Source organism: Stenella coeruleoalba, assembly GCF_951394435.1.
Source record: "Stenella coeruleoalba genome assembly, chromosome: 11".
Lineage (NCBI taxonomy): Eukaryota > Metazoa > Chordata > Mammalia > Artiodactyla > Delphinidae > Stenella > Stenella coeruleoalba.
In genome coordinates this window covers 19,817,643-19,837,972 of record NC_137157.1, presented here as the reverse complement: position 1 = coordinate 19,837,972, position 20,330 = coordinate 19,817,643, and the positions used below count along the sequence as shown (strand labels likewise).

At 42.8% G+C, this 20,330-nt stretch overlaps 1 protein-coding gene across 1 annotated transcript in view; it reads left to right on the top strand.

Annotated features, from left to right (window-relative positions):
• The window catches only part of DRAM1 (DNA damage regulated autophagy modulator 1), a 45,086-nt gene extending 25,357 nt beyond the window's left edge, over positions 1-19,729 (top strand). The window contains exons 3-7 of the mRNA XM_079936874.1: positions 4,080-4,222; positions 8,427-8,604; positions 12,557-12,615; positions 16,594-16,686; positions 17,259-19,729. Of these exons, the coding sequence (XP_079793000.1) occupies positions 4,080-4,222; positions 8,427-8,604; positions 12,557-12,615; positions 16,594-16,686; positions 17,259-17,303 (518 nt within the window). The 3' untranslated portion in view covers positions 17,304-19,729. The remainder of the gene's footprint in view (positions 1-4,079; positions 4,223-8,426; positions 8,605-12,556; positions 12,616-16,593; positions 16,687-17,258) is intronic.
• Positions 19,730-20,330: the final 601 nt, after the last annotated feature.

Sequence of the window (20,330 nt, the reverse complement as noted above, 5' to 3'; positions counted from 1 at the left end):
GTTGCCTTTAATGTTTTCCCAGAGGTCCCTTAGGCTGTCTTCATTTCTTTTCATTCTTTTTTCTTTATTCTGTTCCACGGCAGTGAATTCCACCCTTCTGTCTTCCAGGTCACTTATCTGTTCTTCTGCCTCAGTTATTCTGCTTGCTTCCTTCTAGTGTATTTTTCATTTCAGTTATTGTATTGTTCATCTCTGTTTGTTTGTTCTTTAATTCTTCTAGGTCTTTGTTAAACATTTCTGGCATCTTCTCAATCCTTGCCTCCATTCTTTTTCTGAGGTCCTGGATCATCTTCACTATCATTTTTCTGGATTCTTTTTCTGGAAGGTTTCCTATCTCCACTTCATTCAGTTGTTTTTCTGGGGTTTTACCTTGTTCCTTCATCTGGTACATAGCCCTCTGCCTTTTCATCTTGTCTCTTTCTGTGAATGTGGTTTTGGTTCCACAGGCTGCATGATTGTAGTTCTTCTTGCTTCTGCCCTCTTTTATTGTTATTTTTTAACAAACATTATTTTTTAGAACATTTTCAGATTCACAGAAAACTGGAGGAAAAGGTAGAGATTTCCCATATATGTCCTGCTCCCCCGCAGCCCCCCACAGCCTTCTCCATTATCAACATCCCCCCACCAGAGTAATATATTAGTTACAGCTGATGAACCTACATTGCCACATCATTATCACCCAAAGTCAATAGTTTACATTAGGGTTTATGCTTGGTATACGTGATTTTTTAAAAAGTATAACCTTTGCAACTACAGTTTTGCTCTGCTTTAAGAAACTCAAGTGACTAGAAATCCATAGTTATTTTTGGCCTCATTATAGAACTATTCACTTTATCTGGTAATTTGCCACAGGAATTTGAAATGGATTTTAAATGTAATTTCTAAAATTGTGATTTATATCCAATGCATTTGCGTTAAGCCAAAGACACCTAAAATTTAGAAGCTAGTGTTTCTCAGAGTGTGTTCTGAAGGTAACTTACAAGAAAATCCTCTTGGGTGCTGGTTCCAAGGCCTGTTCCAGGGCCACACTGCAGATATACTGGATCAGAACTTCTGGAAGTGGGGCCCAAGCATATGTGCTGTGAACCAGCACTCTAAGGGACTTGGATACTCACAAAAGCTTCTGAACCAATGACAAAGGTGTTAGCTCACCTGTTAGAGGAAGGGAAAGGTGAAGCATGGAATAGTTTGTCTCCAACTCAGCTATGATTTTTCAGTTCCTCAAATGCACCTGAGATGCAGTTGAGAGGCTACAACGCTCTCTCATGAACCAATTAATGTAAAGACTAAAAAACTCAGTCCTATGGGATGATGAGGGTATTCCATAAACCCTTAACCCTGCAGAACAATCAGGTGTTTGCCAGGGACCCATCATATAACCAGCACTTTCTGGCCCTCTCTACTGATGCAGGGTGGAAGGGGCAGAGGTGCTGGAAACCCTACCTAGTGACTTGACATCTTCAGAATTTGTTCACCCTCCTTGGTAGAGGGAGTTTCACCCCATCACTCATTTGTTGTCTTCTCCTCCCAAGGTTTTGGAGGTGAGCAAGGGGAAGTAGAAATAGGAGTCAGTCAATCCCAGTGCCCTCTTACACCATCCTTGCCCAGAGTCCAGATTTAGAAGACAGATTATTTTATCACTAGCAAGTGATAAATGTAGCTTTTTGCTTCTAGGCAAGGGAGAATCTGACATGAATATCTCTGTTTAAAATGCTCTATGATAAATGATTAGCCTTTAGACTGGTTTTAAAAATTCAGCAAAAAATATTATGGCCATCATAACACTATTGAACACACAGAAATCTACTTTATCCCAACACATGCATGATACCCATCTCATGGACATATAATAATTTATAATTCAGTCCCCTATTGTTAAACATTTAGGCTATTTTTCATTTTGTAATATACAACGCTAAAGTGAATATCTTTTAAACATATCTCTGCATATCTATGTGACTTTTTCTATAAGCTAAATTTGCTGAGTTAAATTTGCTGTCACACTATTCACAAAAGCCAATGGCAATTAAAGAAGTAAACATGAAGAACAAAACCATAAGAGGAGGGACTTTTTCTTATGGTGGTGCAGTGGATAAGAATCCGCCTGCCAGTGCAGGGGACATGGGTTCGAGCCCTGGTCCGGGAAGATCCCACATGCCATGGAACAACTAAGCCCATGCGCCACAACTACTGAGCCCACGCTCCACACCTACTGAAGCCCGCACGCCTAGAGCCCATGCTCTGCAACAAGAGAAGCCACCGCAAGGAGAAGCCCGACTGCAAAGAAGAGTAGCCCCGCTTGCTGCAACTAGAGAAAGCCCGTGCACAAGAGTGAAGACTCAACACAGCCAAAAATAAATAAAATTAAATCTTAAAAAAAAAAAAAAAAGAGGATTTGGATTTAAGTATAGGAAAATATTTTTAAAACCTTAGGATGGAAAAGCTTATCTAAACTTGCACACACAAAACCCCGAAGCTAAATAGAAGAACTGACAGATTTGGGTAGATGAAAATGGAAACTTCTAAGTGATGAAAGATTCACGAAGTTAAAGACAAACAACAGACCAGAAGAACATTTGTAATATTTATAGCAGACAATAGACTAATGTACATAATGTATAAAGAGCAACTACAAATTGAAAATGAACAAACTCAAGAGAAAAATTTAAAAAATGATAAACATACAATTTTCAGAAGAGAAATGCAAATGAGTAGTGACATACTGAAAGTTGCTCAGTCTCACTGACTATCAGAGAGATGCAAATTAAACAAACAGGTTGCCATTTTTCATTTGTTAGATTGGCAACAATTAAAAGGACAGGGCATACAGAATTGCTTTCAAACTCTGCTGTGGGAGTATGAATTGCCTCAGTCTTGGAGCAGTTTGGAGCTACTTTTTGGCATTTTAATTGAGCATAGTTTTTTAACGCAGTAATACTACTTCTAGGAATTCATCTTTCAGAAACACTGAAAGTGCGCCAAAGCCTTCTATATAAGGATGTTCACTGAGCATTGTTTGTAATAGGAAAAACATATAATGTAGAAATCTATCATTAGGAGAATGATGAAATAAATATGGCATCTCACTGTATACCATGATGAGGGAGACCTACGTGTACTGACATTGGCAAGATCGCCACAGAACACTTTTATTTTAAAAATTTATTTAGTTATTTATTTTAAATTTTTTTTTTTTTTTTTTTTTTTCTTTTGCGGCACGCGGGCCTCTCCCTGTTGTGGCCTCTCCTGTTGCGGAGCACAGGCTCCGGACGCGCAGGCTCAGTGGCCATGGCTCACGGGCCCAGCCTCTCCGCGGCATGTGGGATCTTCCCGGTCCTGGGCACGAACCCGTGTCCCCTGCATCGGCAGGCGGACTCTCAACCACTGTGCCACCAGGGAAGCCCCTTAAATTTATTTATTTATGGCTGCGTTGGGTCTTCGTTGCTGTGCGCAGGCTTTCTCTAGTTGCGGCGAGCGGGGTCTACTCTTTGTTGCAGTGCACAGGCTTCTCATTGCAGTGGCTTCTCTTGTTGTGGAGCATGGCCTCTAGGCACACGGGCTTCAGTAGTTGCGGCACGTGGGCTCAGTAGTTGTGGTTCGTGTGCTCTAGAGCTCAGGCTCAGTAGTTGTGGTGCACGGGCTTAGTTGCTCCGCGGCATGTGGGATCTTCCCAGACCAGGGCTCAAACCCGCGTCCCCTGTATTGGCAGGCGGATTCTTAACCACTGTGCCACCAGGGAAGTCCCAACCATGGAACGTTTTTAAATAAATAAAAAAGCAAGTCCCAGAAAAATACGTGCACAATAGCATTTATGTGAAAAGGATAACAGCCAAGACAGTGTGTGTGTGTGTGTGTGTGTGTGTGTGTGTGTGTGTGTGTATGCGTGTGTGTGTGTATGCATCACATGGCGGGGGAGAGTAAGATGGGGTGAGGAAGGGCAGGTGTGAACGAGTGGGGAGACTATTGCAATCAGGAGACTGAAAATACAAATTATTTTAAAAGCCATAAAAACTGTTCATGTGTTTTTCCTTCTAAAAAGTCAAAAAATAAAAATTCATCAGAGTCCCTTTCTTTTTCAGGTGCAGCCACGATGTACACAAGATATAAAATAGTAGAGAAGCAAAACCAAACCAGCTATTTCAGCACTCCTGTTTTTAACTTGGTGTCGTTAGTTCTAGGATTGGTGGGATGCATCGGGTTGGGCATTGTAGCCAATTTCCAGGTATGACCTGAAGTTTTTTTGGTTATTGGGGGTGATGGAGTATATGTATCTGGAGGAGAGAAGCAAGGGCACCAGAGGCGCGCTTGTGCCAGCACAGCTCTCAAATAGTTGATGAGCGTATGAATATTGGGATAGTTTGCTTCTTAGAAACAAATCTTCGTCATTTGCAAGTCAGCCCAGCCTAGTACTTGGGAGAGATGGGGTGCGTGTGTGAGAGAGAGCGTGCTTCAGACCATGCTGTGGGCTCTGGGTTGCTCTGTGTTCTTGTTGATGTGGTTTAATGTGCTGGGAGAGCTACTTCAGTCATTGTAATGATTTCATTAACATCGTGAAAACGTTTCTGTGTATGAGCGTGTGTATGTTTACTGATTCTGCTGTTTGGGCCTCTGGTGTTCAATTCAAAGAGAGGCATCTGATCTCTTCCTTTCACAGATGAGGATCTAGGCACATGGAGGTGAAATAATTTGGTCAGGGTTACTCAGCTAATCAGTTGCAGGGCCAAAATATGGCCTTACTGAGCAAATTAACTTATATAACAACTACTGCAGAGTCCACTTGACATATTCTTACTGTGTCAAGTGTTGGAAAAAATCCTACATGTTTTATTCTAATTTTTGGATTCCTTTCATTCCGAAGTCTCTTTCAGGAAGGCATGGTATTTGTCTATGGAGGCAATATTTTATATTTTACAAGTATGTGTTGTATTTCAAATGAGTACTAATATGAGCACTCGCCTTACAGGGTTATTGCTGGGATTCGATGAGATAATGTACAGTGCCCAGCAGTCTGTACTTAGCCGTCTTCACGGTCATCGGTTCATCACTATAGGCCAACATCCTGGAGGGCCTGCTCTGTCATCACCATTGTCCCTTTGTGACCGTAGAAAGGAGGTTACTCCTGGAGGACTTTTGGTTCTGCCTGGGGGTACTCCTTTAACTTTTTTCCCACCAGAAGTGGGTTGATCTTCTGTGACGCTTACTTTATAAAAACGTGTCAGCCTTCAGTGCTAGCTGGCTGTTCAAGTCCACATCTGCACACTGAAGCTGCAGCAGAGGGGCACTGCCTCCTGGTGTGTACCTGGGAGGCTGATAACCTCAGGACACCACCTGTACCGTCTGCTGTCCACCTGTTCTCTAGTGTCTGCTCCTGCATGAGTCAGACCATTGTCAGAGGGCCCTCTGCCTCACCTGCATCATGTGGGCCTCAGAGAATCACCTTTTCTGCCCTGCACATGCAGGAAGCCATCTGTCATTGGTGGGGGGGACAGTATAATAAAGTGCTCTGGGAAACTCAGTGCTGTGTTGTGAGGGGTGAGGCATCCTTCCTTGTATGACACAGAACCTCAGGACAACCTAGGGCAGGAATATTCTTCCAGGTCTGGTGGCCAACAAGTTTTCGTTTTGGGATGTTACAAATCCACAACTAACAGTGTTTCCTTGTTAACACTGGTGAAAGCTGAGAGCCAAATTTGTAGCCTCCCTGAAGCAAGCCTATAGGGCTTCCAGGAGGGCATCTTGTGAACTCACTTTGCTTCCGGCTTCGTTTAACTTTCCTACTCTATTGTCTCTGTGTTAGGAAATAAACATCACTAGTTGCCTATGACATTTGTCACGTGGTAGAGACTCTTGATGACATTTCCTTACGTTTTATGATTGTGTGTGTTTTGGGTTCCATAACAACATTTATTAAAGTTTTCTTTTTTTCTTCTTTCTTTTTCTTATTTGGCCGGGCTGCACGGCTTGTGGGATCTTAGTTCCCCGACCAGGGATTGAACCCTGGCCCCGGCAGTGAGAGCATGGAGTCCTAACCGCTGGACCACCTGGGAATTCTTATTGAAGTTTTCTAGGTGACAGACATTTATGAAAACATTTCATGCTTTAACTCGTATAATTCTAATAATGACCTTAGAAGATAGGTAGTATTATTTTCCTCATTTATCAATGGAGAAATGGAGACCCAGAGAGGTTAATACTCTCCCCAAATCCTGTGAGTCATGAAAAGTCACCTTTGATTGAAGCAGTCTGCCCAGAACCTGTGGGGAAGAGTTAACCTCTAGGCCAGAATGAGAAAATCTCTGTGAGAAAAAAGCATGTACACAATTCACAGTTCTAGGGCTTCCCAGGTGGCGCAGTGCTTAAAGAATCCGCCTGCCAATGCAGGGGACACAGGTTCTAGCCCTGGTCCACAAAGATCCCACATGGTACGGAGCAACTAAGCCCATGCACCACAACTACTGAGCCCGCGTGCCGCCGCTACTGAAGCCCACATACCTAGAGCCCACACTCCGCAACAAAGAGAAGCCACCACAATGAGAAGCCCGCACACCGCAACGAGGAGTAGCTCCCGCTTGCCGCAACTAGACAAAAACCTGCGCGCAGCAACGAAGACCCAGTGCAGCCAAAAATAAAATAAACTTAAAAAAGAAGAATGATAAATTTTTTTTCATAAAATTAGGGCAAAAAAATTCACAGTTCACAGTTCTAGCATCAGAAAGCACGATGGAAAAATTATTTTCAAAGGGAAGGTGGCAACTTGGAAGCATATAAGTTGTCTAGTGGAGTGTGGGTATGACTTGTCCTGTGGGGGGGATAGTATGCACTGTATGATATCCCATCACATTATTCTCGGAATAACTCAACATCACAAGTGATAACGGCCATCAGTGTTTAAACCATAAAGGGCAGACTTCAGGAAGAAGGCTTAGGTGGTTAGATAATTACACTTTTGTTTCCTTTTAAGGTTTCTGTGAAGTGATTACATCTTCACAAGGACCAGAAATAGAATTTCTAACTTCCCTGAGAGCAAACTGTTTGCCTTGTCATTGTTCCCGTAAATGTATCTTTACAACTTCCTTTTTTGATATCCTGCAATTCACTTTTGGGCGTGCCATAAGCAAACCTATGTGAGCAGTTGCCTCAAGAAGAATTAGAGATGTGAGGGCGGGAGACAGCATTGGCTGGTGCTTTTTCTTGAGGGGGAGTAAACTGCATTTACCAGGTGTTCACAGCTAGCACTCTTTCCTGCACTGGTGGATAAGATGGCTACTTTTTGGTGTCTCCTCACCAAGCAGTCTCCGTCAATGCTTTCCTGTCCCTCAAGAAGTCTCCTTTTTGGAAAAGTCAAGTTTCCTGAGGTTGGATCCTCTCAATAGTCTAGTTTTCTCTACTTTTATTATCTTTTTTTTTTTTTTTTTACCGGTACGCGGGCCTCTCACTGTTGTGGCCTCTCCCATTGCGGAGCACAGGCTCCGGACGTGCAGGCTCAGCGGCCATGGTTCACGGGCCCAGCCGCTCCGCGGCATGTGGGATCTTCCCGGACCGGGGCACGAACCCGTGTTCCCTGCATCGGCAGGCGGACTCTCAACCACTGCGCCACCAGGGAAGCCCTATTATCTTTTAAATTAACAAGAGTTTCAAAAAGAGCTACTAGGTTTTCATCTTAACCTCTATCCAAAATTCACGTCTGATCTGAGTCGTTTCCCTGCTAAAAGACATCTTTGATGAGCGAATATGTATTCCACAGTGAAAAGGGCACACTGGAAATACACCTCCTGCTAATTCAAGGGCCTTTTGATCTGATTTCATCAGGGCTAATGTGGGTGTCATGAAGCTTGCAGATTAAGATCTGATGTATTGAATTGGCCAGGGTTGAGGAAGCAAGTTTCCTGACAGTGCTAGTGGGGGGTGGAAACAAAGTATGTAAATTCAGGATTTGATTTACTTATTAGCATAGAAAGAAAATGGAGAGTGGAAAGTACCAGGACTATCAGGTTATTCCTAAAACAACCCCAGCTCATTAGCATTAGATGCTTTGCCTTTTGTTTATTTTCCCTTGCTCAAATGTGCCTAACATTCAAGGGGTGAAAACCATTTGTTTTTCTTAATTCTTTTATAATTTTTTTGGTTTAATATGGGTTTCCCCCCCAGTTTTATTGAGATATTATTACTGAACCAGGCCCATCTGCCCAACTCGCAGCAAGCCAAACGTTTGCTATGGAACAAGCAAGTTCCTGGCATTTACTCCAGTGCCGGGAAGGCTTTTCTCTTGGTCATCTTCTGCAAGCAGCTGTATTTTCCAAAGATGGGGTGTGTGCACCTGTGATGCCTGGTGGCTTGGAGGAGCCCAAAGCAAGTGAGTGAGTGTTCGGCTCTTGATGTGCACAGACTCACGCTGAGTAACAGCACATGTGTGACTTTCTCTCTAGGAGTTAACTGTCCCCGTGATACACGATGGCGGTGCCCTTTTGGCGTTTGTCTGCGGTGTTGTGTACACGCTCCTGCAATCCATCATCTCTTACAAATCGTGTCCCCAGTGGAACAGCCTTTCCACATGCCGCATACGGATGGCCATCTCTGCCGTTTCCTCTGCAGCCATCATCCCCAGTATCCTTTCTTACATTTGTCAGTGTCCTTGCAAGCTTGACACCCTTGCCGCCCCACTCCCCTCCAAAAAAAATGGAGAAAGCAAAGGTTAACAGCCAAGTGTCAACAGGCTTCAGAAGAACGATTGGGAGAAACGGGTAAATCATAAGGAAAATATCTCAACGTTGTCTGGTTAAATCAAAAGAATCTTTGGGGAAAAGAATGGTGTGAAAGGAAAATGAAAAACAATGTCAGAACACTTCAGTCTCTATTTACTTTCCTTCCACAGGGTCGGTTTCATGAGCCATGTGAAAATATTTATTTTTCTCTGTAGTGCTTGGCTAAAGACATCAAATATTGATATTGTACTTAAAGTAATAGCCCTGTGGATTCCCAAGAGGCCCGACTTTCCCTTCTCCCCACACATAGGTGGTTAGATGGTTTGATTTATTCGTCCATATTAAGAGGTTTTAAAAAGCTCTATACTATTTATTTCTAAGTCATTTAAATACATTTAGCCTTTTCTTTTTATCACTGATTTCATTTTCAAAATGAAATTTTATTTTTTCTAATTCAACAATGTGAAAAGAAAATATAAATTTATCATACTTGTATATTCTGATTTAGAAGAAATGAAAAACAACCCTTCCTTCCTTTTTTTTTCCTTTTTCATTCTTTATTTTCCTTTTTTTCCCCCCAAGAGTTATTTAACAAAGAAAAAAAAAGCTGTGGTCTTTCAAGGGTGGAAAATTCCCCATCTTTCAAAATACCATCTGCAGTCATAGCAAATGCTAAAGAGTCATTAAAAATTGGTGATTATTTTCAGACTGTAGGAAAATGGAACTATTTTATTAGCGGTGGTCTTGTTCATCCAAGTTGGGTTGTGGTACAAAGTGGGCAAGCTTGAGTAAAAAGATATTTTGTCATCATGTGCTTCTAAGTATTAAGCCTTGCATTTTTCTTTTAAAATTGGAGCTATAGGGACTTCCTGGTGGCGCAGTGGTGAAGGATCCACCTGCCAATGCAGGGGACATGGGTTCGAGCCCTGGTCCGGGAAGATCCCACATGCTGCAGAGCAACTAAGCCCATGCACCACAACTACTGAGTCTGTGCTCTAGAGCCCATGAGCCACAACTACTGAGCCTGCGTGCCACAACTACTGAAGCCCACGTGCCTAGAGCCCGTGCTCCACCACAAGAGAAGCCACCGCAATGAGAAGCCCGCGCACTGCAATAAAGAGTAGCTCCTGCTCGCTGCAACTAGACAAAGCCTGGGCGCAGCAAAGAAGACCCAATGCAACCAAAAATAAATAAATTAATTTTAAAAATTTCTTAAAAAAAAATTGGAGCTATAAAAAATGTGAAGTCTAAGGATGGTTTTTGTTTTTGTCATTTAGGGAAGAAAAATTTTAATTACAAAATTTCTAAGCACAGAGGAACCAAATTCTAGTATTGAGAAATTTAACAACAAACTATACACCCTGGTTCCTAAGATAGTTCCTTCTCTGTTTCCTTGTCCTATTTATGGATTGAAGACATTCATGCTTTCTCTTGAGACGGATCTCCTCAAACCTTTTAGCTCGTTTTAGTTGTAAGATTTATAGAACCATTTGTAAAGTCAAAAACAAAGTTTTTTGGTATAGGAAAACTTTCCTGCTTCCAACTTTGGAGACAGATCTCTAGATACTAAAATGAGAGAGGTTTAGCAGAATTACTTTTTCAAGCCAGAGTTTCACATACTAATAGTTCCCATTTCTAGGAAGTTCGTATGAGCCATGCTGACGGGTAGGATCCCTGAACAGAAACAGGTTATATGTTTTTATCCAATTAACTTGAAATAATTCATCCATAGGAAAAAGTCTTTTGTCTTAAACATTAGCATGGATTTATATTTCCTTAGAAAGATTTTAAAGTATCTTGAAAATGTCCTTGTTTCTCTTTCCTGTATTAGTTCCGTGAAACCTTATTTGACTCCTGAAGAAACTGAGGCCTGGAATCATGCTTCTGAGCCCTTCCTACTAAACTATCCATCTTGCATTCAGCTTCTGCAGCTTTCAAAAGGCTTCACAAAATCACTAACAATGCAAAGGCCGGTTCCTTTGCGTGAGACGCAGTCTGAGGCTGCCTATTTCTCCGACCTCCGTTTTACACTTTCTTCCCTGACTGTGGCTGTTTCCTGTTCTCTGCTTTTGCCCATGCTCTTCTTCTTGCCTGGATAAACTTCTCCACTTTGTCTTTCTAGAACTGAACTGTCTATCCAACGCAGTAGCCACTGGCCACACGAGGCTGTTGAGCATTGAAACGTGGGTAGTCTGTGTAGAGAAGGGCCGTAAGTGTAAAACACAGGATTTCAAAGACTTAATGAGAAAAAAAATGTAAAATATCTCATTAATAATTGTTTATATTATTACATGTTGAAATGACAACATGTTTGATATATTGGGTTAAATAAGATATGTTAATATTAATTTCATTAGGCTCTTTTTCGTTTCTGTCAATGTGGTGACTATAGTAGAAAATATTGTTACACATATGCCTGAATTTCTGTGGGATGATGCTGTCCTAGAGAGCTCCTCAAACCTCACAGCTTAGATTAAACTCAACTCAGTGTAGCTTCCCTGACACCTCAAACCCCATTTCGCTCCAAATTAATAATCTTCCCTCCGAGTCATGACTGCACCCTGTTCTTTTCTCTCTAACGCGGCACATTCCCTGGGTCCAACAAGGCTGTAATATTTCTGGGAGCTGAGACCAGGTCTTTTTTGCCAGAGTTTTGTCTGCCTCTCCCCCCAACCCACTCCTCCCCAGCATGGGACCTGATGGGACTAAAGATAAAGAATTAAGTGAAAGAATTAAGAGGCTTTTAAAACTATTAGAAACAGACATACGGTCATGACATGATTAGAGAACCTTTAATGTTCTCTACTTCTTTTTACTTTTTGGCCAGCGGCATGCGGGATCTTAGTTCCCTGACCAGGGATTGAACCCGCGCCCCCTGCTCTGGAAGCGTGGAGTCTTAACCACTGGACTGCCAGGGAAGTCCCATTCTCTACTTCTTTTACTTTGAGAAACTGAGAGGTGTTAAGCATTGCAAAATATGGGAGGTGGCGGAGGGCAGGGAGAGAGGGTGCTGACTCCAAATTCAGAGGAGGCGCTAAACTTGGCATTGATTGACGCAACACTTGGAATTAAAGAGCATCCCATTTCTCTCTAGCTTTCTCTTTGGCCTTCTACGTTCAATCAAAATGGTTGTCACCACCTTTGTGCAGACAGTCTTGTCCACGTTGGGCAGTAGCCTCAGTCCCTGGCCTTGTTAGGCTGGCCTCTCAGGATTTGTCCTTCGTCCCCAAGGTCAGATGTAGGATGTATCTTTCTGATTTGTGAACCCTTTGGGCCAGGGAGGAAGGGCTCCGCTTACACCCAGTTACTCAATGGAAAAATCTGTTTTTTTAAATTTTTATAAAGATAATACATTAAATTTCTGTAGCTTGTTTTTGTATATGAGCCTTGGTACTTTGTGATGCTTTGAAATGTTAATTTTTTCCTTGAAGCTGTTGCCTTGAACATAGTATTTTAGGAAAAAGAATTTTAATCAATATTATTATTTAGGGACAATAGTATTTTAGGGGAAAACTACTGCAAAAGTACCCATATTAGACTGCTGTGTCATTTTGACCAAACTTAAACAACAGGGTCAAGCAAAATGTAGCCACAGATTAAAAGTCTTCTATACATAACTGACAAAGTATTGCTAAGGAATGACTACTTCTGTGTTGTATTTTAACTGCTGCCATGATCGAACTTAAGGTTTGAGATGATAAGAAGCTGATATAACTTGTTTGATAGCAGAAATGTTGGCACTAACATGTGAACATTGTGTAATGGTTATATTATTAGAAGAATAACCTATTCTTTATTCTTCTAATAAAGGACCTATTTTCTCCTGTAGTTTCCTTAACAATTTCGTTTTTTAGTGATTGCCTGTGCTTCGTTAATTTCTATAACCAAGCTGGAGTGGAATCCAAAAGAGAAGGTAAACTATAAGCTGTTTTCAATATGATTGTCAAACCTGGTTCCTTGAATTATTTTCAAAATTATTTTTTAAAATTTGAAATTAAAATTTTAAACCCTTCAACCATCGAGGCTTAGTAAAAGAGGTGAGATTTAAGGGTAGGGAAACAATGCGAATGAAGGTGTATGGAGGTCAGACGAAGCACCACATGTTAAGCAGAGGTGATGAAAACAGAGTAGAAGATAGTTTGTATCAGCATAGGGTGAGAAATAAATGTGGTCGGGGATAAGGTTGTGGGGGCATAGTTTGTGCAAGGCTTTAAGAGGTGGGCAGAGAGGTTCATGCTTGATGTAGGTGATCGGCCGCAGGCTTTTGAACAGGAAAGTAAATTAAAAGAATATTATTTGAGGGCTTCCCAGGTGGCGCAGTTGTTGAGAGTCCGCCTGCCGATGCAGGGGACACGGGTTCGTGTGGGATTCAGCATCATCCCACATGCCGCGGAGCGGCTGGGCCTGTGAGCCATGGCCGCTGAGCCTGCGCGTCCGGAGCCTGTGCTCTGCAATGGGAGAGGCCACAACAGTGAGAGGCCCGCGTACCGCAAAAAAAAAAAAGAATATTATTGGAAGAAAATTAGAAGAGACACCTGGGATGTACTGAAGAGGAGAGAGACCGGAGTTAGGATGGCAGAGAGAAGGCAGTTCCACTAGTTTAGATTTTAAATCAAGATTCCCCTAGACTGGAAGAAATAGCATAAGAATGAAAGGACGTGATGAAGTGAAGATGACTTCCAAGTTTTTGTCTTGGGTGAACCAAAGAACCTGTTCTCATGAACAGATAAGATTGGGTCCCTTGGGACTTCCCTGGTGGTCCAGTGGCTAAGACTCAGCACTCCCAATGCAGGGGGCCCAGATTTGATCCCTGGTCACGGAACTAGATCCCACATGCTGCAACTAAGAGTTTGCATGCCGCAACTAAAGATTCCATGTGCCACAACTAAAACATCCTGCGTGCTGCAACTAAGACCCAGCGCAGCCAAATAAATATTTTTAAAAAAGAAGAAGAAAAGATTGGGTCCTTAACAGGAATAAATGATTTCATGGGGAGAAATGGATGGGTTTGGTTTCAGAATCGTTGAATCTGAAGCTATAGTGAAACGCCGAGGAGAAATGTCCAGTTAGACATGGGGGACTAGACCTGGGGTAGGATCAAGAGCCATCAGAGCATAGGGTAGAGTGACGGGTAGTTTCCAGACCAAACATCAGAACACAAGGAATCAGATGTTTCGAATTAAGATCAACTCATGTCGTTAGTTACCTACAGAGAGAAGGGAGTTAGTGAGAAGCAGCAGTTTTTCCCAAGGGGCAGGTGGAGTTACTGATGTTTTTCAAAGAGCAGTTTCAGAGGCTTCCCTGGTGGCGCAGTGGTTAAGGATCTGCCTGCCAATGCAGAGGACACGGGTTCGAGCCCCGGTCCAGGAAGATGCCGCAGAGCAACTAAGCCCGTGAGCCACAACTACTGAGCCTGTGCTCTAGCCCGTGAGCCACAACTACTGAGCCCACCTTGCTACAACTACTGAAGCCCGCGCGGCTAGAGCTCGTGCTCTGCAACAAGAGAAGCCACCACAATGAGAATCCTGCACCCCGCAATGAAGAGCAGCCCCCGCTCTCCGCAACTAGAGAAAGCCCGCATGTAGCAACGAAGACCCAATGCAGCCAAAAAAAAAAAAAAAAAGCTCAATCCCTTTGTTTAAAAAAAAAAAAAAAAGCAGTTTCAGGGGCTTCCCTGGTGGTCCATTGGTTGACTCCGTGCTTCCACTGCAGGGAGCATGGGTTCGATCCCTGGTCGGGGTAATGGCAGGGTCAGAGGAAGCATTTTCCACCAGAGGGGATTCTGGCAGGTGATGGAAGCCTGCAAGAAGCAAGTGAGAGACTGAAGACGGTGAGGACGAGCCAGGCAGAAGTCAGAAAAAAAAGTGCTTCCTGATAAGGAGAGCTCACAGAAGAGTAGCCCTAGGTGTATTTTACTTCTTAACCACTGGGGGGAGGCCTTCCACCACAAATCAGCAGCTGGGAAGGATTCATCAAAGCATATTCCCCAGTTGAAAAACCTTTTTTCATTTCATTTTCTATCTTAAAAATGTGAAAAGTACCTGGTTTTCTATTCACTCCCCTTCTGTTCCCCAATATCCACGAATGCAAAGAAAACTCTTTACATAAGTTCACGGAACAGAATAATCGTTTAGGTCCTGCCCCAAACTGTGGAGTGCTTCAGAGGTTTCACAGCACATTCCTGTGCATTGACTTAACGTGGTAGGGAGGATAAGAATTATGATGTCCTTGTCCCATTTTACGTAGCAAGGAGATTAGAGCTTTGCCTGCGTTCATATATGTGTAGTGGAAGAGTCTGGACCCCTCCTTCAGTGCACTGTTATTAATATCATGCTACAGAAATCCTCTCCCACCCCCAAATTCTGCTGCTATTTGATTAAGCCATCTTCATTGTCTAGAGATGATAGGAGATGGGGTGGATCCCCTAGTGCTGTCACCTTTGAAAAGGAACTGGCCCCCATTCTCGACCCTGTAACGTAGGCCGGTCAGATTCTCCCCGGAGTGGCCTGGATGAGAACAGTGGGTGGATGTGATCCTCCGTGGGGAGGGTGAGCGGTGGTGTCTGAGAGTTTGATGTGCCTCAATTAGATCTTTGTGGTGGATCAAAGAAAAGAACTGACCTGTAATCTAGCACACTTGTTTGTTCACACTTGTAACCTACGGCAGAGCAGACAGTGAAATAGGAAGAAAATGTAGGTTATGATTTGAAATCAGAGGGATGGAACTGATGACAGTCCACAGGCTAATTGGGCATGTGGGCTAAAGTCAGAGTTTAGACAAGCATTTTTTACTTAGATGGTGTTTAAAAATGCTTTTTAAAAATGGTTTCCAGTATTTAAAAATCAGGGGAGCTATCTCACACACACACACACACACACACACACACTCTCTCTCTCTCTCTCTCTCTCTCTCTCTCTCTCTCTCTCTCTCTCTCCGTGGGCCTTTTTTCGGCCCCGCCGCATGGCATGTGGGATCTTAGTTCCCTGACTAGGGATCAAACCTGAGCCCCCTGCATTGGAAGCACAGAGTCTTAACCACTGGACCAACAAGGAAGTCTCTCTCTCTCTCTCTCTCTCTCTCTCTCTCTCTCTCTTTTTAATCTCAAAGGAACACTGGGGTCATACTTTCCTACCTGGCGAGAATGGGATTGAGCTGATGGGGCGTGGGCTCCCCATTGTCCCTCTTTTTGCAACCGTCAGTTTCATTTCTTTTTATTAGTTTCCTGGCCTCCAGAGGCAGCTGACTTTGGAACCCCGAATTAAAGCCATTCTCTTTCTTGTCCTCCATTCTCTCATTCCTGCCCCCAAGAAAACAGTCTCATAATTAGCATTTGCTTTGTAGCTGTGCTTACCTTACAACATCAAGCAGACCTGTTTTCTGAACTGACGTTTTCTATAGTAACAGAGAAACACAAAACCCAGGGGTGATAGCCAGTTTCCTTTAGATGCATACTTGAAGTCTGGAATAACCACATGGACACTGGGTAGGTGCTTTTCAAGCCTGCCTTTCAACTTTGGGATTCCCAGCTGTGGGAGAGCAAGTCATGCCTTGTATGGAAAGTTCTTTCTTCTGTTGAGTCCAAATTTGCTTTCCACTCTCAGCCGTTTTGTGATCCTTCTTCTGCCTGTTGAGGTTCCACAGACAAGTCTTAAAGCCAGAGTGTGTGAGAACCAGAGAGAACTTTTGGGGTCACTGTATTCACATTCTTATCGGGCAGTTGCCCTGATGTGCATCCACATGGCCTTGCTTACCGTGTTTCCTCCGGGGGTTGATTTATGCTCACTGGACAGCTTTTTCCTTTGGCCTGACCTGCTCATTATTATTTCAGTATGTCCACTAAAGTGAATGCATTTAGGCTAAATTCTGTTTCTTTTTTTGTTGTTGCTCTTAGGATTATGTATATCACGTAGTGAGTGCGATCTGTGAATGGACAGTGGCCTTTGGTTTTATTTTCTACTTTCTAACATTCATCTACGATTTCCAGGTAGGTATTTATCAATACAAATGTTATAAGTTATGATGCGGATTAGTAGAAATCCATAGAACATTTCTTGCATTTAACATAAGAGCACTATCTTTTTACCCTTATGTGTTTGAAAAAATATGTAAGTATTGTGCAATTTAGTGTATTCCCAAAGGAAAGCATCTTGAATAGCTCTCCTAAACAAGGAAACGTTCATCTGTCCTCTGCCATTTGATGCTTATAGTCATAGATCCTGGTTATTTTTTTTTCAAAGAGGTCTCACAAGTTCCAAATAACAGGAAATATGTCTTTTCTTAAAAATAAAAGTGTGTTTTTGAAAAATGTTCTCAAGGCAGAGAGAAGATGGGACCTTGTCAGATTTGGCAACAGGGAAAATCTTACATTTTGAAACAAGTGAATTACTAGCTAAAAGGTTAGAGAGAAGGCCAAGAAAACTCTTGAGGACCCAACTCGAGCTCAGTACAAACCTTAGTGAGATCATCTCTGAGGGGGTGCAAAGCTGTTGGGAGTTTCAGAGCTGGCACTGGAATTGTTTACCTTCTTTTAAACCTTTTTTATTTTTTTAAAAATAGAGTGTCACCCTAAGGATATCCACAGAAATCAGTGGTGATGTTTGAAGGAAGGAGAATTCAATCTCACTCAAGGAAAGTGGCAGACAATTTCTAGAAGTGGTACAGAGGATAGACAGGGTTTTAACGCTGCCCTGCGTGGAATTCATCTGCAGCACATCCAGGACTTGAATTTCTTTAAGAATTCCCAATAGTTGTACTATTTCCAAAGGTATGTTTTCCTAGAGAATGTAGAGCATTTATGACATTGTAGCAATGTTTTTATAATTTTCTAAGTAGACACTTTTTTATATTAACAAATTCATTACAGAAAAGATAAGGTGTTCCAGAAAATGGAGACCTCTTATTTTTTGTACAGATTCTGTTTTGTTTCTTTGTCTGTAAGAGATTTATGGAAATACACTAAAGGAGGAATTCATTAAAAAGTAAAATCAGGGAATATTCATTTTAAAATTTCATTTTTAGAGAATGCACTGTATAATTTTATATCTCAAGAGCATCTATAAAATTCAATTTATAATGATCATTAAGATTTCGTTAATAAACTAACACTAAGAGACTATGATTTTTAGATGAACCAAGCAAAATGCTTCTGTTGAAAGGCCTTAATACCACTATGCACATTAACTCAGTGACCACGGAAGACCACGGTTTTGAAATTCTGTCCCCCCCACAGGCCTCCCTGCTCACAGAGACCAAGCTTCTACCCTTGCTGCTAACTGGCAGTCCGTAGTGATGTAACTCCAGGTAGGATTGATTTAGCAAGGCAGCTTAGAAATCAAAAGCCTTCTAACAACAGAGTGAAATGCAGGTGAACAACTAACAGGAAAAACTCACTGGATTCCGGACTGTTGTCTTTACCAGATGAGCAGGGAGAGGGGAGTGTGTCTCAGGGAATATCCAAGTAAGGCAGGATTATGGGAAGGAGACTTTTGCTTAATACTAAACCTCTGCAAAAGCCAGTCTGCAAACAGCATTGCAGATTCCACTTATAAAACTACCCTTTATTGTTACTGGCATAACTTGACATACAGTCTGACTCAGAAGCTGCAACTAACACCTGGCATTCATTTTACGCCGGTCAACGTGCTGATGGGAGCGCAGGTCTGAGAGAGGAGAAAGGGGAGCAGGGTGTGTGATGGAGTTTGTTTGCTCCTCTTCTTAATGCCTATGGCTGGATGTCTGCACACTTTACAAAATGTGAAGCAGGTCCTTTGCTCAGCAAGACCTGCACATGGTGCCACTTTTCACCCAAATCAAAAATGACAAATGAAAAGCAGGTCATTCCAGAGGAAGAAGTGGGTCTTGAAATAGGAAGGCTTAGGTTTAGAAGTTGAAGAGAAGGAACTCTTCTTCAGGGACCCTCCAGACCATAAACCCATGTCTGGCCAAGTGGGTCCAGACCTTGAGGGCATATGCCAAGGGCAGAGCAGCCCGCCTGGATAGCTGTGGAGGAAGGAGTGAGACTCAGGGGTGGTCAGCCACTTCTGCAAGGTCACACTCTATTTCCCCTAAAGGTTCAGTGGTGAGAGCCTCAGACCCGCTGCTGGGTTAGTGGTAACTTGTTATAATGCTGTGGCTCTCTGTGTAACACTGGAACTGAAATACTGGTTAAAGCTATGTTCTGCAGAGGGGGAGGAATGCCACTGGCCTTTACCGTGGAACCTGCAGTAGAATGAATCCAGAGCTGGGTCTCCCTTGGAACAGACTTTTGTTATCAGCCCTTCTGGATGCATTGTCATTCATTTCTATATCTCTCTGCAAGATTTAGATTGGGAGCTCCTTGAGGGCAGGGTCTGCGCCTTAATCTTTGTCTTTGTAACTCCAGCATTTACCAGGCTGCCTCCTGGTACACAGTAGGTGCTTAATAAATACTCACTGAATGCATGAATGAAGGAATGAGCAAATGAAGGCATGGCTAGGGATATTTGTAGTGCTGCATAATGAGATTTACTCTGGTTTACTAATTAAGTGCTTAAATAGTCTGTGTCACCTTGTAATATTGACTGTTCTGCTCTGTGTGCTGTAAACGTTTCAGTTGTTTGGGCTTCTCCATTCTATGATGACTCTCTTCATCCTGGACAGTTACCACAGAAATTGTTAAATGGGCTAGACAAAATGGTACACCTGGCTTGGCAAACTGAGAAGGCCAAAAATCACTCCAGACAATCACGTTCTGCTGATTCCATGAAATCTCTAAAGCTGATCTTATCCATATTCTGGTATTACTTCTAATTTCCATGAACTTGCATTTCCTTGGACCTCATGGCTAAAGGAGTAAAATAAAATGAAATATTTCTTTATTTTAGTAGTTTGTGTCTCTGTTAAATTACAATATGTCGACTGGGTGCTACTATGAAGTATATTTATCCGGGAAAGGATTCTAGCTCCACTTGGACTCTATAAAGGTAGAGTTTAAACCTTATGTGTTCTTTTTTTTTTTTTTTTGCGGTACGTGGGCCTCTCACTGTGGCCTCTCTCGTTGTGGAGCACAGGCTCCGGACGCGCAGGCTCAGCGGCCATGGCTCACGGGCCCAGCCGCTCCGCGGCATGTGGGATCTTCCCGGACCGGGGCACGAACCCATGTCCCCTGCATCGCCAAGCGGACTCTCAACCAGTGCGCCACCAGGGAAGCCCACCTTATGTATTCTTAATTCATGTAGATTTGCATGTGGGCAGGATGGCTCATCTTTGTAGAGATTCTTGAATAGTAGTATCAGAAGTTTGCACCAGAAATCCAACTCAAATTTGTTGAAGGAAAAAGGGGCATCTATTGCTTCAAGTAATGAGAAGTCCGGGGGTAGAGCTGGCTATAGGGATGGCTGGATCCACAAGTGCCACCAGGACTCCATCTGTTCTCTTCTTCTCTCAGCTCTGCTTTTCTCTCTGTTGGCATCATTCTCAGGCAGGCTTTCCCCTGGTGGGAGTGAGATGGCTTCTAGAAGACCCAGGCTACAAACTGTCCAGTGGAATGAGAGGGCTTCCTAAAAGTTCCAACCAAAGCTCTCCAATTCAAACTCACTGTCTCTGATTGGCTGCCTTGGGTCACATGCCCATCCTGTAGCCCAGGGAGGC